Raw genomic sequence first — 17,951 nt, forward strand, 5'->3', positions numbered from 1 at the left:
TTCCAGTAAAGGGGTTCTTAACATGCAGTTACACACCAACGTCTTAACATAGTCTCAAGTCAGGGGCCAGACATAACAATGACAACACCACCGTTGAATTTAATTTACCGATTTACTTCATACAACGGACCACTTCTCATGTAAATATAGAATCTAATGCAAAGTAAAGTTGGCACGCAACTGGGATTGGCGGTACAGGAATGCAGTCAGTCGAAATGAGCAGCAAGGAACTCGTTAGTCTGCCTTCACCAGTAGCCAACTATCGTCGCTAAACGGTACGATCTATTTCCTAATTATTACGGTATTAGCATTCGTTAATTGCTCACTTAACACGTTGTAAAGCTCCTTTTGAGTGCACCAAATCTGTTTTCACGCCTTCCTTACCGACACAACAACTCGGGTACATCCGACAGCACATACAACTAGATACCAAGGACTCCAGTGTAATTATTTTCTATTCGACGGTAAATTGCAAACAAAAAAAAGCAACTTACGTGAGGTGGTGGTTAACTAATTACAATTCCATGACGTTAGTTAACTTCTTATCAGGAAACTCGGATCTGTCGCCTACATAAAGAAGGTAACAATACGTTTTGTTTGGGCAAATCTACGAAAACAATGGAAAAACAAGATGACACTATGGGGTAGGAATTGCAACCATCACCGGAGACTTGTACGGATAGCCATAACACTGCACCGTACTGTGAATTACAATGTATTGCACAAAGAACAAGGGAAACGATTAGCTTTAATTTGTAGCTACATTTATAAGTTATAAAGTCGTGTTTTCAAATCACCGAGCTTTCCTAGTGAACGGGTATTTTGCTAGCTTGTGGTCGCGACATTCCGTATTACCTATAGTTGGGATGTCAGAATGCTCCGTGGTCTATTTGTATCCGGCTTGAAGTGGTTTGTGAATCGATCATTCTTGCGCCAATTGAGTACTTAGCTATGCTAATGAATGCACCAACACATAATTAAATGTGTCAAAACCAAGCTGTCGAAATGGGTGGGCATTTCACAATTGAATATATATGTAAATGAGAGTCTTCTCAAGAGTTTAAATTGAAGTGTCAAGTCCATTTGTACAAAGTAAGACACATTAGATCACTGCTATGCACATCTGAGGAAGGAAGGAGAGACTATACGTCGTTCAAGTGTGTACCATCCCCTAGTAGAAACCTATATGTGTGTTCTGTCACATCGTAGCAGTAGCATCACCACGAAACCAGTAGAAGATTCTCAAGATGGCAAGTGAAGCCACGTTATTGCTCCGTATTTTGTTCATCCTTTCCGTTTGTATGGACGTCGTAATAAGCGGCGGAGGACCACCGATAAAAGCCGACGACGATCCGAAGTTATCGAAAGGGCTTCAAGGTTGGTGAAGTTTTAGCATTTTAAGTCAACAGTCCGTGTATTGAATCTAATCTGAAAGTACTTCATGTCTATAAAGGTACCTGATCAATGCAGGCTACAAATTCCATGGCCACTGTTATTGAAGCCAACTCGTTTACAATTCAACTATAGTTAGTCTGCGATTACTTGACAAACGATACGATTTGTTTAGAGAGCGCAGACGATGACATTCTCACAATTTTACAGGCTTCGATAGTTTCATCTAGAGACGAAATAACATTCCTAACTCTTTGCGAGAAACGCGTATGTTAAAGTACAAGGCCTCCCACCACATGTGTGAATTTGTTGGTCTTTTATTACTCATATTTGAGAATTAGTTACCAAATATATCAATATTAACGATTCATATAGACAATTTATTTGTAAAAGCAGAAAGAGGTGAATCATGTGTAGTTGTTTCATGTACTGCGAACTTTTTGTTATCTCGAAGTTTGTAAGTTTCCGACACATGTTACCACTTTCACTTATCGTTACATGTAAATAATGAATTCCTTTCCGCGGGCTTTTAGTGTTCCCTGGCTCCATGTCTATCGTTACGACAGTTCTTCATTTATCCACGCAATATATGTTTCTAAATATGATATCTATTTTCAGGTTGTTGGTTCGGTGGTAATTTCTACGAGTTTAGTGATAATTTCACTCCGGATCTGGGACCCCCTTTTGGGGTTATGGTGTGCTTGCAGTGTTCGTGTGAAGCGGTAAGTACAACACAACTCGACCGCAAGGTCTAGCGGTCTTTCCCTTCAGGGATCACATTAATCAAGATTCGGGACAAAAGTGTTGGGATAATAACTAGTCATTATTGGGCCATTAACGACGAGTCGCACAGACTGAATTCACTCCCTTGCATATCTCCGTTTTTGATCTACAATGTCCCCCCGTTCTTATCTGACAAACGGGCACAATGTGGTCGGCAAATGGCGATCCTCTTCACTTGTCACGTTGTCCCGCTCAACCACAATAGTTATATATGCTAGCTCACACAATGTTAGTTTTTTTAGTCTACGTTTTAGTCTCAGTTTCTGAACTCAGTTGCGACTTTCATTTACTTTCTTCGATCAGAAACAATCTTATGATATCAACTTAATTACCCACCAGTCTGTAATTAAAAGAAGTGGAAGTAGTTAGTTAGTCAGTCAGTCAGTCGCATGTGTTTGTCTGTTTACACAGTCCCAAACATTCCTGACTCCTTAGACCAATCATCTTGGATCGATCGTCCTGAATGTGAAAATTGCACCATCATTGGTGTATAGCATATTAATACTAACCGACGACCACAGGTGCTATCATCACGGTAAACAATATTTCGTTCAAAATAAAACGGTAAAGTTCATAATTGTGAAGTAGAGAGCCAATGAAGTATGTTTTCCTCGTGTGTATTTTCACACAAAATAGGATAATTTCACAGTCCGGCGGGCTTCACTAAAATATCACCGTCGATCTGTTTGAATATTTGTTTAGGTTGTACTGATACTTGTTGAAATGTCAAGATGTTAGTTAAATTGTTTTCACTCTAATGTGCTAATAGCTCCGATCGTTTTGACACTATCAAATAATGGCCAATGCTATTAAGAAGCAATTGACGTGGCGTAAAGTGGTCCGAAGAGTGTGAAACAGTCTTATTGTTGACATCTGTGCGCCATCTACACTTCAATACAATCAACACTTTAAAATCGCCAAATTTTACACATTTTAAGAAGATGTCACAGTGAAGGTGTCATTACTCTCTGTGATGTTTCACCGACAGTGCAAGTACACCGTACAAAAGGGGTGCTTGTAAACACAGCGATGTGGGTTCAATGCCACAATGTTGTTGATTTCACTATTTGATAACACCCCTCCACTTTTCAGTGAAACCCGTGAAAGCTGTCTAGTAAATGTCTCGAATTAATTCACCCGGCGGAAAAAAACGATTTTCTAGTGTACGCCATAACGTCGAATGTTGAAACCGTCAAACGAATAGTCCGTTTACTCCAACTTCCGAAACACAGCTTTGTTTAGCGTTGCATTTAAAATCGGCCGAAATGCATAATGTATTTTATTCTATTAGAGTAGCGACATTTTCTGAATTTTTGCAGTGTCTCTTTTGGTTCAGTGTTGCTACTTGATCTCGCGAAAGGAGAGGCTACAAACACTTGACAAGAACTAAAGCTTTCTATAAACTCAGTTCGCCCATGAAGTCCTTCCTACCTCCATGGTTCGCCCAAATTTTTCATAGATTACATCTAGTTTTTCGAAGAAATAAATTCGCTTAAATTTTCATAAATTCCTGAGTAGTGTCTTGACAAATTGTAGTTTTTGCCATTTATCATGTTTATGTTTTAATAACTAAAACAGTGGGCCTGTTAAGGTGGTTGTTAGCGAAGTACGGTTCTGGTTAGTTGACCAGACCGTCCGGTTGTCCACCATCACCGTACTCGCAGTTACAACAGATACCTGACCTACACAGAGTATTGCAGTCTTCGCATATCTAGTTTTTTTGCTAGCAAAGGGTTAGAAGTGGACAAAATCTTAGTCACCTTTCGAGAATTTTCGAACAAAAAGAAACATACTGAGAACCGTTTTCAAAAATTTAGTTTTAGAAATATCGATTAAGTGAGTTAGCAAAGTCACCGCCAACATGATCGATGTGTACTAAGTACTTGAACCAGACATGTGTGAAGTGTTAGTCACTATACAGGTGTACCCTACAGTTGAACAACTTTATATTAATTGGGTGTGAAATGCAACTATTACAATTTGTATTAGCTCATACATAAAATCCAGCCAAGCTTTGAGACAAACTTATCACCTACTATACGTATACATTGGTATTGTAATGGTTTTCACATACCATAAAAAACACACGCATCTCAACAAAGTTATGGACCCATCCCAACTCGGGAGTAATGCCTCCACTTAACACTTGCCCTCGGAAGTTTGCGAAGGGGATATAAAGTAGGAGTGATTCGCTTGTAGTATAAAGCTCTATACTATCGAAATACAATCTGTTAAAACCATTTCATCTTCTCGTCGTATGTTCTCATTGACATTACGAAGTCACTTTCTATTTAGTGGAATTGAAAATGGTGAGACATGACCACCACGTTTTTAGCGAATATTCCAACTTTCCCTTCATCCACATTGAAAAAAATAGCTACCTCATCCATTTATTCCCCGGATATTCCAAAATGTAACCCTTCAACCAATAACCATTCAGAAAGTAAAGACAGTAGACCGTTTCAAATCTCTCCTCACCAGTATTGATATTTATGATCTCACAAATCATTCTCAACTCAACACTTGTAAGATCTAAAGGACGCTGCCATACCAGCGTTACGCCTTGTGATGAGTAATCACGCCTACGTGTAATGTTAACATGTTACAGGAGATTTCAAATACTATTACCATAGGGGGCTCGGGTGTAGTTAGTTATGTTTACAAAAACAAACAAACAAATAACATTGACTATTTCATATATAGGAAAACAGTAATTCTTGTTGCATAGAAACACTGTCGATGTTGATTACCCTGTCGTTCACGTTTGTCAATCTTTTTATGTTTTTTGTTTTCGTAAACATTAACTAACTAAGCCAGAGCCCCTCTGTGCTATTACACGATACATCGAGATCAGTGTGAGTCATGAGATTGCTAACAAGGTTTCATGTTGAGATAGCCACAGTAAAGATAAAACACAAACATCCCTTATATAGTGTCTGCTATGTATTTTGTTACATTTACATTTGTTTTTAAACAAAATACAGAACAGACACTATGTAAGGGATGTTTGTGTGATAACTTTATCTATATCATTATCAACATGCTGTTGGATTCATACAATGTATGTATGTATGTATGTATGTATGTATGTATGTATGTATGTATGTATGTATGTATGTATGTGTGTGTGTGTGTGTGTGTGTATGTATGTATGTATGTATGTATGTATGTATGTATGTATGTATGTATGTATGTATGTATGTATGAGAGTAACTAGTTTACAGATACAATACACGCCTTACGTTTCATGTTCTTTCCTTGTTTATTCAGATTGCTAAGAAGGGTCAACTGGAAGGAAAAGTTTTGTGTCATAACATCAAGAATACTTGTGCACAAGAGTTGCCTTGCGACAATCCAATTTCACTAGACGGAGAATGCTGTAAAAGATGTCCAGAGCAAGGTACAACTATACCCTTTACGTCTTATTAGGGAGAACTGTGGTCTAATATTTCTAATGCATGTATTTACAATTTCTAATATAATGTATTTCTAATGCACTGGCAGAAATGATAGGGTAGTGTGAAGTTTACCACATCCCTTTCCCTCAAGTAATCGAATGGTTTGTTACATTGTCTATATGTGTATGTTTTATGTATGTATGTATGTATGTATGTATGTATGTATGTATGTATGTATGTATGTGTGTGTGTGTGTGTGTGTGTGTGTGTGTATGTATGTATGTATGTATGTATGTATGTATGTATGTATGTATGTATGTATGTATGTATGGTTGTATGGTTGTATGTATGTATGTATGTATGTATGGTTGTATGGTTGTATGGTTGGATGGTTGTATGGTTGGATGGTGTGTGTGGTGTGTGTGTGTGTACTGACTTGAACAGACCTCCATATTCATTTTCAACTTTTTTTCAATTTCAGAAGCTAATATAACAGAAACTGTTGGAGATTCAAAAGAAGGAAAGAATCCATATATCTCTGGTGACGATGAAATGTTTGAAGGACGTAAAGTTGGTAAAGGTAGGTACAACATTTTTATTTAGAACTACTATTCTCCAAAATGGAGCCGAGAAATTTATAGTCTGTGATTTTTTTCTAATTGCATACATTTACCAGCAAACGTGGCATTGATGTTTTTAGCTCAGGATTTTTTGTTTCGATGTCGTTGATACTATTCTCTCATCTCCGCTCTGGTACGTGTGGGTATGATGCGAAATTCTGCGACGTGTTCACATTTTAATAGTTGACTATTTTTTATTCTTTAGCGGACCAAGGTTTTAAACAAGTCAAATATATGCGAATATTTGTCGCTCAAAATAGCACAACCTCCAGGAGGACATATTGCAATTGTTAGAATCCTTGCCATATACAAAAAAAATAGATTGTACATTCACGTATTAACATGTGCCAACATGTACATGAACATGTGCCGTCTAATTCGTTTGCATAAAGTTAACCGGAAATTATTTGCTGGTTCGAACATCCGGTGAAACATTAAATGTTGAAATAAATTAACTAACGTATATAAGAGTCACGAGAACTGTCTTGACCTTTTGACCTCTCGTAATTTCAACAAGTAATAATGACAACCACCTGACAATGCAACTGAAGTCGGATTTCCAAAATTTCAGAAAGGCGGGCTTTCTGTGTTTCTGACGACATTATTTTTAAATAAGAAGACAAATAAATACCAGAAACCATAAGTCATAATACTATGTTTTGTTCCCGTATAATTTAATCCACTTTTTTAAAGATGGTGTTGAAATGAAAAACCTTAAAATTTTTCAAATATCAAATCAAATTTTTTTGAAATTTGTCGTGATGGTCTGTAACATATTTATAGGTGTTGTTGTAGATTTTAATACTTGTAATGTACCTATTTTGTAGAAGTAAGAGTTAACTTCTATCCTATAACTATTAAAATTCAGTTCAAACCCTCAATTTCAGTTCATGTTGACCTTTTGGCCTTAAGATTACTTCCAGATATTGCGACGACGGACCGGCGTGGGGGTCATAATAAACATAGCACTTTTGATGCATACTTTCACGTCGTCTGCACGTACTCTTTGTAACAGTACTACTGAGTTACACGCATACTTCCGAAGTTTATTTGTGTTATCGGTGGGTGAGATATTTCATATCTTCATCAATGAAAGGACATATCCTTGTGATTTTTTTCCCAAATTCCCAACATTTGCTGATTTCTTTTGCAGAGTTTTTGGCTGTCATGACAGGTTCTCAACTTACACCAAAAGTCAACACTGAGGGCGCAGCTCGGGGTCATTTTCTCCTGTTGGGCAATGATGTGCAGTTTTCAGTTTATTACTCTGGGTAAGTTTACTCTACCCATAGGGGCGTGTAATATTTCTTAGATTGTTGTTTTTCAGGTCTATAGACTAAATATAACAACCTTTTGACTATATATTCCTACCTGTAAGGAGAATATTTCTTCAAGTAAAGAGATTAATACATTTGTAGCAGCAGGATTCGTACGATATTTTCCTAAGAAAACAACAATCCTTGGCGGCAATCTAAGCAATACTACGTGCCCCTGTGACTCTACCATCAAATATAAAATATGATGGTTTCGTTCATTTGCATATCAAAATTAACTGCTACGGAATGTCACTTTCTGATTATACATTCATTTTTTCGTTGTTATTTCAGATTGAAGCGGGCGAATAAGATTCGTTTCACTGACGTGTTAAATAATACACTGTTCGAACATGATATTCACAGAGTACCTGGCCGAAAAAACATGGTAAGTAATTTTTAGAAGAAAAAAATTCTTTCAAATCTATTTTTCTGAAGTAGATTTGAAATGAACTTAAAGACTAAAATCTATCAAACAGACAATGCTTTCAACAACAAGAAATTAGTTGATGAAAATGTACCACTCCAATACAAATATAAACTAACAAATGAAGACAAACAAGAAAACCACGTAAGAAGTACGATTTGTAATTTTTAAACCCATTTTTGACTTTTGATCCCCTTTGCTTTTATTATCAGGTGTGTGGACACTGGAGGAATTTACCACGAGCACACATACGATACATTGAGAGTGGTATGATTCTTGTCACCATAGTTACTCGGGCTCATAAGGATGGAGAAGTTCGAGGTCGAATTGTATCCCATCGAGCAACCTCAACGGGTAAGTTATTATTTGTTAGCATTTAATCTCTTTCAACTCCTTATTAGATTTATATTAGATATTTTCCAAATCTGATTTTGATGTTAAACTCCAAAGTTACTGTCACTCTAACAAAATGTCTCTTTTTTTTTCTTCAAAAGAAACTTTCAGTAGCTTGTTAGTCCCCAAGGTAAAAGGACGAAAGCATTCCAATAGCATTGGGAGTGGGGGCGCTGTCATGATGTCAATTAATGAAAGGGGAAGAAGTGTCGACTTTGCAGTCATTCTAGAAGGGTTGTTTGATGAGAATGTCGGTAAGTGTATGTAGATAAGTTGATTTTTGATGATTGGTTATTGGTGATATTTTACTTTTGTGCGTTCTTATTGGCGTCACATGACACTGGTGTCTACCATCGACTTCTTGGTTCAAATCGAGATCGCCGTTGAGGGCGCTAATTTTGGGTCCGGACAAAAATCAATTTGATTTTTTTTATTGAACCATATCATATATAAGCGCTACAAAAATACGTTTACCCACAGGTGATTCAATACTGTTTAGGGTGTACAATATTGCGAGTAATTTAGGTCATCTAACAAAACTTTTTTTTTTAAATGTGCAGCCTTAAAAGCTTGGTCCTTGCATACATTCTTTGTCCATACCAATGTATTTTTTTAAAATTTTATCTTGACAGACAGAGACACAGAAGTCAGAGTAACGTTACAGTTTGTCAGGAAATCCAACGTTCTAAATGAAAAGACTGTTACTATCCAGCCTAAGGTAAGTACGGCATCTAGCTACTTTCGAGTATTAATTAGCTAGCAAGTCTGTAAGAGAAGCCATGTCAGGGCGCCCTCACACATCGGTCATGACCTGCCTGCCAATGATGGTGGACTGATACGACGTATTTGTTTAGACTATTACCATGAAATCTACCGTACTTTTAGGTCACGAAATTGAGTTTAAAATAACAGTCGTAATGTCTAGACTATTTTTGTAATTTGCTGGACCGGGTATGAAGTTTTCTTATCTCCAAATGAGTTTAAATGGCTTTCTCAAAAGTCGATATCGAGAAAATATGTACATGTCAAATTTAAATGGACAACTCGTAAGAAATGAAACATTGGTATCTGTCGAATACAACCAATAGTGATAAATGTAACATCGTTAATCTGTCAAAATCAACCAATCGTGATAAACGTCACAGTTATTTTATTCCTTTCAGGATGCCTCGTTTATTGAAGTATGGTCACGTGTTTCTAAGAACCATCAACGCTGGTTGTCACGTGGTCAGGTCTCTATTGAAGTCAAGTTACATCTACCCAATGGTAAAATGTTTATGAATGGTGACATCACGCCCCTTAAGACGTGTAACCGTAAGTAATTCACAAATAACATACAGAGTGTTATCATCTCCAGTGAAACACTTGGTTTTTGTCTGCAGAATACTCTGTGAAATAATAACCAAAGACCCCACTTCACAGACTGTCAACAGTCACTTACTATTGTCTGTCTGTATGACAATATTTACCTGTGTTTTGATAACAAGTTGTTTACCTATGATTACTAATTCACCATCGTGCTAACGACACTATTGTTGCTATACACGGTCGATCTTCAGTTGATAAGTTTTCAAATCTTTATCAGTTTAAAATTTGCAACAATTCTTCGCTGTTTTATGTTCTCAGAACTACATGCTGTATTATCTGGAAGTCAGGCTTGGAAATCATCAACATCTACGGGTGCTACTGGTTCGGTTATGGTGACACTTTCAGACAATGGTGTTATTGAATACACGGTGAGTGTTATAGTATATTTACTATCATCCAACTGTGCACACGGGGGGGGGGGGCGTATTTGTCTTATTTTATCTAGCTCAGGAATTGAAACATAGTAATGAGGGCTAGAAACATATGAATGCTCTTTTCGTTCATCGTACTGTAACCAACTGGATCAATATTTCGCAAATAACGATATCTTTTTCAAAATTGACGTGAGCTGGTATTTGTTTAGAACAAAGTAATTACTTGTATATAAAACTTCGTCTGTTTTTTGTCATCGTTTGGAATATGCAGATAAGTAGTATACAGACACATCAAGTCTTCACCATTACTGGTACTGCGCATGCCCACATATCATACACACTCACAACTTGGAATGACACTTATTAGCGTTACGAGTTATTTGGTAAACAAGACCAAAACCGGACCCTTTTTGGTTTCAAAACATGTCAGACTGTTTAAGTAAATACTCTATCGTTATATTACAGGTCCGTGTGATTGGTCTTCGAACACCGGTTATTGGTTTAACGCTAGAAGGTCCACATCCAAGGAAAATGAATAAACGAAAGATCCTTGATGACATCATACGATTCTACAACAATGGATGGGTAAGTACAATATAATGTTGTTGTTATGGCAACGTATATACTAAAGTTCTAAAAAAAGAAGAAATCATTCGTGCGTATCTTTATTTTATAAGTTGCATTTCGTAAGTTGTTCATCAGAGCCTAATTTATGACATTGACTATTGACTTTCCTCTTACAGGCCCATGGTGTATACGACAAGCCCTCGGCTATTGATATCCATAATCTGTTGATGAATAAGCTAACTATTAATGTAGCAACTGAAGAATATCCTTCGTCAGAACTCCGTGGCCAAATAACCAGTCTTCTGTATAATGGGCATCTTGCCAGACACCAAGGTAGGTTTTACAGTCCGTGTCAACTTGTTTTGTAAGACCCTTACTTATTAACCTTTTAAACGAGAGTCGTGCATTTGCAGATAAAGAGAAATGCACAAATGCAGACAAGGATAGAGAAAATTTGATACGAAAGTGAGATTAAAAAAAAAAGAAAGACTAATAGTAAAAACTGAAAGTTCACCCTTGGAAACACAGTTCTGTATTGACGCAAAGTGGTCTGGTTGTTTCATGGATTTTACGACAGTGAATCGTGATATCGTAGTTGATGTTAATTATTGCTCTCTCGTTACACAGGTATGCCGATTCCAATGGCTGGTGCAAACTTCGTCCCCAGACTTCCTACAAGTACTGCTGGGCATGCGTGGATGTCGATCGACAGAGATTGTTCACTGCATTATGAGATTATAGCCGAAGGTTTAGATAGAGCAGGCGATACCAAAGGCGTGCAATTGAGTGGAATAGCAGAAATTGTCATTACTGACGATGGCTTTGACGGAGAAAAAACTGTCCTCAACACATTCAATGGTAACATGGTAAGTGTAGTATCTTGTGTTTTGCAAGTCAGTGCGCCCTCTCAGTACCGATACAGAAATCTCAAAAATATAATATTTATGATGGTATTTCAGTTTTATATATATTTTTAGTTACCATAGTAACTTGAATTATAATGTTTTTTTCTGTTTTTATTTGACAGGCCAAAGGAACGCTTGCTGATCTCAGTGTTGAATTATTAGATTATCTGAATGAAGGGAAGGCGTATATACAAGTTAGTACGAAGACTCATCCAGACGGTGAAATACGTGGACAGGTCAGTTAATTACATCATAAAAACATTAACTCTGAAGTGAAGACAAAATTATCGTGTATCAAGTAAACGCCAAGTCGTCATCGTGTTTGAATTTATTGTTTATTGAAGAGAAACAGTGAAATATTTACTTATTGATATACTCTCTGTCTGTCTGTCTGTTTGTTTGTTTGTCTGTCTGTCTGTCTCTCTGTCTGTCTGTCTCTCTCTCTCTGTCTGTCTCTGTCTCTGTCTCTGTCTCTGTCTCTGTCTCTGTCTGTCTGTCTGTCTGTCTGTCTGTCTGTCTGTCTGTCTGTCTGTCTGTCTGTCTGTCTGTCTGTCTGTCTGTCTCTCTCTCTCTCTCTCTCTCTCTCTCTCTCTCTCTCTCTCTCTCTCTCTCTCTCTCTCTCTCTCTCTCTCTCTCTCTCTCTCTCTCTCAAATTGCACCCATCATTAAACATGCTTCCGTATTTTTATATCTCTCTAGGTAACTTTACCAAACGTTTGTGGACATAACACGGCACTTGGTTTAAAGGAACTCAACAAGATTCATAGCATAGGTTTTAATGTCGAAGCTGATCCTCGATCGTGTTACTTCGAAAATGAATACCACGCCGATGGCTCCAGTTGGTCACCAGAATTCGACGAAAAATGCACCACCTGTAGATGCACGGTAAGTCATCTGTACTTTTGACGGTCTTCCCCTGTATACTTCATTCTCGCAAAACAGAGCTTTTTTTACTGTGATACATCGTCTTGAACGGTGTCGTAAAAGAGGTCGTGGCTTACGATGATGCTGTACTTTTTTTGGCAGAGAGTTGTCCCTGTCTTGAAACATCTGCATTGCTCGCACTTGGTAAAATATCAGTTTTCGAACTTTCCACTTCCATGACTTCGAGAAAAAAGCGACAGGAATACAGGAAAGTGACGTAGGGTATCTCGAGATACGACAATTGGTTAATAGTGTTATATCTGTGTTCATGTTTCAGAGGCGAGCTACAATCTGTGATCCTGTGATGTGTCCGCCACTGAATTGCTCATCGCCAGTAGAGGACAGTGATAAATGCTGCCCAGTGTGTCCATCCGGAAACGACCGAGAGATCGGAAATGGCAAGACTGTACTTGATAAATCTGAAGGTACGTTGAGAACGAACATTATTCAACAAAACTCTTCTGTTTACGGACTTCGGTCTTGCAATGTGTTGCTATAGAAACATAGGTATTAGATCTTCTCCACTGTGTATGCTAGAATGTATATTTCGATATCGCACACACTTGTTTAAAAGTACATTCTAAACCATAATCATGTGTCATACCGTACAATCATACATGTTGATAATGTGATTTGAGAGTAAACTGGAATCAGCTGTGATTATTAGTCCATTGTATTTATCCCCATCCACTCGTATATTTGTATACTAAACTATACTATGCTATATTAATAGATTTGTTAGTTTTTTTTAAAATCAATAATGGCAACAAAGCATATATATATGGCCGGGATATATGTATATACGTGTATACGTATAGTATAGAAAATAATTATGCAAATGAACTTCAACCAACCAAGACTAACTCAGGGCACTTCGATATGACATATTTTAAACGTATACCACAACTGCATACATACAAACTAACTAACGTTCTCCTCCAATGTCTAACAGATTGTTTCTTTGATGGTGATAAAAAGTACCACAGTCTGGGCGTCAAGTGGCATCCCTATATACCACCCTTTGGATATGTTCCATGTGCACTTTGTGAATGCATGGTAAGTGTTTTACATAGTACATTATATTGTGTAATATATGTCATGATAAAACTCGTATGAATAAAAGGAGAAAATTTGTCCGATCTTTGAAACCGTCAATGTTTAAAAGACTTGCCGACAATACCCATTACGGATCATTGAAGCTGAAATCGAAGGAACTTGTGCATTTGTTCAATATTCACCTCCATGCCATTGCATTGGCGTTGGACTTGTCTCCCTTTTCACGCACATAACCATGTGATTTCGTGACACACAGAATTTGCTATAATTAGACATTTTAACATTTCCTTAAAAATTGGCAAGATTATAACAATGGAATGTCATTTGGTTTTATTTGCAGCCTGGCAACCAAGTTAATTGTACTAAGATAAAATGTCCAGAGATAAATTGTCCTCATCCTGTTCGTCTGAACGAGATGGATTGCTGTCAAACTTGTCCAGGTAAGTTATTGGCATGAGATGTTCATATTGAGTACTATGAGGTCATGATACCCCAATTTGCGTGAGGGCGCCCTATTCTCAATTTCCTGTTTGGAGTCTGGAATGGCCTATAGTGAACAAACAGACCGATCCACGACAGAAATAATCCAGCCATGCAAGAGCTCCTGGATCGATACGACTTAAAAAGACAATTTCAGAGTTTTATCTAGTATGGAATTGTAAATATTAGTGTGTTACATGTTCCATTTAGGAAATGACGCTTCAAACTAAAAAATACAGTACCCATGTCATTATATTACCACGGATGTTATCATTCTCAAATTTTACCGTAAAACAGTAAGTTTTACGACACTGGGTCGCAACAGAGTGTTGTTGTATATCAACATTGATATCTTCATAACATGGTAACATTGTTATTTACGTTTAGTACATTTACTTTTCAGAAACAGTCGAGGAAGTTGTTACAGAGACAATAATATCAGATATACAGGCAGACGACAAAAGTGATGGTAAGTCGAGGTTAAATTCAACTCCACAAATGTTCATGTTTTTATTTCCTTATTTCGCGTTGTCAGAGGTCGTCAAAATTTGACAATTTGCCGATGTCAGAGATTGTCAAAATGTAACAATTTTTGTCAATGTCAGAGATCGTCAAATGTGACAATTCTACGGATGTCAGAGATCGTCAAAATGTATATTTTTACCAATGTCAGAGATCGTTAAAATGTAATAATTTTACCGATGTCAAAGGTCATCAAAATGTAATTTTACTGACGTCACAGATCATTAAAATGTGAATACCCACAGAACTTCCTTGTACGTACAGACGTATAACTAATAACACTACTAAATTAAACAATTTTACTTCTGATTGTACATGAGAGCCATGATGAATTCTTCCATTGTTCGAATATCCTGGTTTTTTGTTTGTTTTTTCAATATTTTTTAAAAAATTTCTTTTGAATGTCCTCTTAATGTTACATTTGTATTTTGATTATTACAGAGGATTGCTATATTAATGGTTTTTGGTATGAACATGGTGAAGTGTGGAAACCGGAAGTGGAAGGCGCTGCTGAAGAAACTATGAAATGTTTGACTTGTAAATGCGAGGTAAATCTAGTCTCTGTTATCGGCAACTGAATACTGCAAAGTGTCTTTCTTTTGTTTGCTATTCTCACCATTTCAAGCGCTGAGGGCGCTAACGCATTTGATTGCGGTATGATGTGGACAGGTTAGGACCATTCTGCCTTGAATAACTTCATTGAAAACACAAACAATAATCAATGTATTGCTACTCTCTACAGGATGGTTTTGCTGAGTGCCAGCGGGAGACATGTCATGAATTATCTTGCAAGAAAACAGTGGAAGTCCCTGGCGAATGTTGTCCTATGTGTGCAGGTAAGATTTCCCTCCAAAAATGACTTATTTATAATAATTTCAGAAATTGATCTAGTATAAATAAATGTTTTCCCAAATTAGAGATAGCTCAAATCATACAGGCTAGGCTTGATTATTTTGAGTACAGAACGATATGTTTGATAAATGACAGAAATTTATTGATAACTCTGATGATGCGTTTGATTGATGTTTACCCTAATTAGACATGTTCCAATCTTTTTTATACCCGTGTCCATATATTGATGTGTTTATTTGGGAGACCTAAGTACCTTCTGTATCTGTAATGACTATTACAAGCACCAATACTGGTAGTCGTAGTCAAGGTTCATGTGTGGAGCAATACAATCAAAATGCTAAGGAGCTCTAGTGTTGATAACATTCAGTGCAAGTTGAATCAATTCAACTCTACACCATATTATATGTTATGTATATCAAATATGCAAATTATTTTCCCTAATGACAAATGATTAGAATTGCAAATGATGTTTACTTGGTGAATAAAGAAATAGTACTTGGTTTATGTAGGCCTCCTTGTGGCTGGTCCATCGTTTCATACACCGAACACTGAACTAGTCTGGTCTGCATGGTATTATCACCATCCTTTCTAACTGATAGAGAGGGACTGTGGTACGACCAACCTATACAAATGAAAATTGTTTTAACCGTCAAGTTCTCCTTTATTTCATTTTATAGATGACGTGGTCTATGACGTCACCGAGAGCTTGGCCGGGACAACATAAAGTGAAAGATAATGCCACTGACGTAAACCTGAAGTAAAATTCCAAAGACTTAATACTTATGATTATTATTTATGCAAAGCATTGACTTAGAAGATACTGAAAATAGTGTGTGCTATCTGAGATGGGGCGTGATCTCCAGTAACAAGACAGTGTCCCCAAAATGAACTGGCTATCATCAAGTCTTTCCCTATACTTTTTACTATCAGCGTTTGATCTGTAGCAATGTGTAATTAACTTAATTTTGTGTGTATATTTTATTACATTGTAAATTTTAGGCAGTAAGCCATTGTATAAAGAAATCTCATTATTTAAATACTAGTAGAACATTATGTATATTATTAAATAAAGACATGTCTGGGGAAAGACCAGTTTAAAATTGAGGGACACTTACAAGAAATCGACCGTGAGCCTTAACGACCAACCCACCTCTCTCCTTCCTATCTTAATGTTGAATTCTGCAAGCTCACATCTGTAAAAATCAAAATGGCGGACGTTGCCTCGGTTTGAGTTTACACCGGAAGTCGATAGGTGCCATTTTATTTTATTTTCTTTGTAGTTAGACCTATAGTGTACATTCCTCTATGTGTATATGCAGTAAATAGTGTAGCATAGTTGTAGAAATGTAGATATACTTTTGTTGTACATGTTGCAGGGTATAGGACACTATATATAGTGTCTGTAATGTATGATAACCATGTAGTATATGTTCTATAGTGTACATTATCTTGTAGTTATATGTGTCTATAGTAGAGACTGCCATGTTTTATATCTATCTATACTATAGACCACTGTTCATATAATGTCTAATCTTCCGAAACTAATACCTTGTATCTTTGAAGCCAATAATCAGCAGATAACGAGACGTGTACAAATAATTAAAGGTGCTTTACAAGCAGTTCACCACATAAATGTAAACCTATTTGAGTAATGAGTTTAGGATGTGTACAGTTGCATGGTCCAAACTCTGGTTCCAAAATCACAGTCATGCGTACAACAGCTTCACATTCAATTCTGTATATTCTATATATATGTTCGAAGTTTTATTCCTTGCTATAAAAATCTCAATGTGGCGGCTGTTGCCTTGGTTTGAGAGTATACCGGTAGTCGACAGGCTCCACTTTGTTTTTTACTTTATAAAATGTATCGTTTGAGTCTCAAAATTAAAAAAAATGGTGAGCTGTTTTATCTAAAAGCCAGCCACTAACACGCCTAGAAATGACACACATTGCTGTATGGATATTTGGTGTGGTTGTCATGGTTAAGTTAATCATATTTGTCTGTTGATTTTAATTTTTAATCCCGAGAAGTCTTCAAATAATCATAGATACAAAACGAAGTATCAAATCATGTTTATACAAAAATCGAAGAATTGATTGTAACTTTACTGAGGTCGATTTGGAATAGTCTTTTTTTACAGCTGTATTTCATTTTTGTAACTATTGCTAGGATCCCAGTGATGAACGATTTTAAATAGTTGCCCTCCGAAAATTTTTAGTTTGTAAATATCATGTGAATGACCTTTTGGTCTGAAAATGACCAGCTGTCCTGATTCGAAAGTTTTTTTGAAATGTATAAAATCTATAGCCTTTTAAAATCTTATACTATAAGCGTGTAAATGAAGGCCGAGAACAAGTATTGCATTGTCAAATTTCTTTAACAGTCGATGAATTAAAGAAAGACAATGTGAAAACCTAATATCTATGACGTCGTTGTGCGTTGATCATTGTGTGTGAGTGAGTGTGTGTGTGTGTGTGTGTGTGTGTGTGTGTGTGTGCGTGCGTGTGACGTCATGTCATCAGGAATGGTAGGGGTCAAAATGGAGGAATGAGTATTTCGATACGAACACAATTATG

The 17,951-nt window shown here is 36.8% G+C and overlaps 1 protein-coding gene across 1 annotated transcript; it reads left to right on the top strand.

Annotated features, from left to right (window-relative positions):
• Nucleotides 1-1,247: 1,247 nt before the first annotated feature.
• On the top strand, nucleotides 1,248-16,185 carry LOC144451203 (chordin-like). Its single transcript, XM_078142003.1, has 23 exons — nucleotides 1,248-1,377; nucleotides 2,011-2,114; nucleotides 5,446-5,575; nucleotides 6,055-6,153; nucleotides 7,347-7,464; nucleotides 7,801-7,894; nucleotides 8,146-8,287; nucleotides 8,428-8,584; nucleotides 8,963-9,044; nucleotides 9,490-9,640; nucleotides 9,953-10,062; nucleotides 10,534-10,653; nucleotides 10,812-10,968; nucleotides 11,263-11,501; nucleotides 11,663-11,776; nucleotides 12,240-12,425; nucleotides 12,742-12,889; nucleotides 13,417-13,520; nucleotides 13,861-13,960; nucleotides 14,419-14,463; nucleotides 14,964-15,070; nucleotides 15,265-15,358; nucleotides 16,052-16,185. The coding sequence occupies exons 1-23, from the start codon at nucleotides 1,248-1,250 to the stop codon at nucleotides 16,096-16,098; spliced, it is 2,778 nt and encodes a 925-aa protein (XP_077998129.1). The 3' UTR covers nucleotides 16,099-16,185.
• Nucleotides 16,186-17,951: the final 1,766 nt, after the last annotated feature.

The sequence above is a fragment of the Glandiceps talaboti genome, chromosome 21 (genome assembly GCF_964340395.1).
Source record: "Glandiceps talaboti chromosome 21, keGlaTala1.1, whole genome shotgun sequence".
In the NCBI taxonomy this organism is placed as follows: domain Eukaryota; kingdom Metazoa; phylum Hemichordata; class Enteropneusta; family Spengelidae; genus Glandiceps; species Glandiceps talaboti.

What these genes read in the sequence shown, in the direction of transcription:
- LOC144451203 (XM_078142003.1), top strand. Translation starts at nt 1,248, where the DNA reads ATGGCAAGTGAAGCCACGTTATTGCTCCGTATTTTGTTCATCCTTTCC. An exon ending in GCCCCTTAAGACGTGTAACC is followed by an intron (nt 9,641 to 9,952) that starts GTAAGTAATTCA and finishes TTATGTTCTCAG; the next exon opens with AACTACATGCTGTATTATCT. An exon ending in TGTACTTGATAAATCTGAAG is followed by an intron (nt 12,890 to 13,416) that starts GTACGTTGAGAA and finishes AATGTCTAACAG; the next exon opens with ATTGTTTCTTTGATGGTGAT.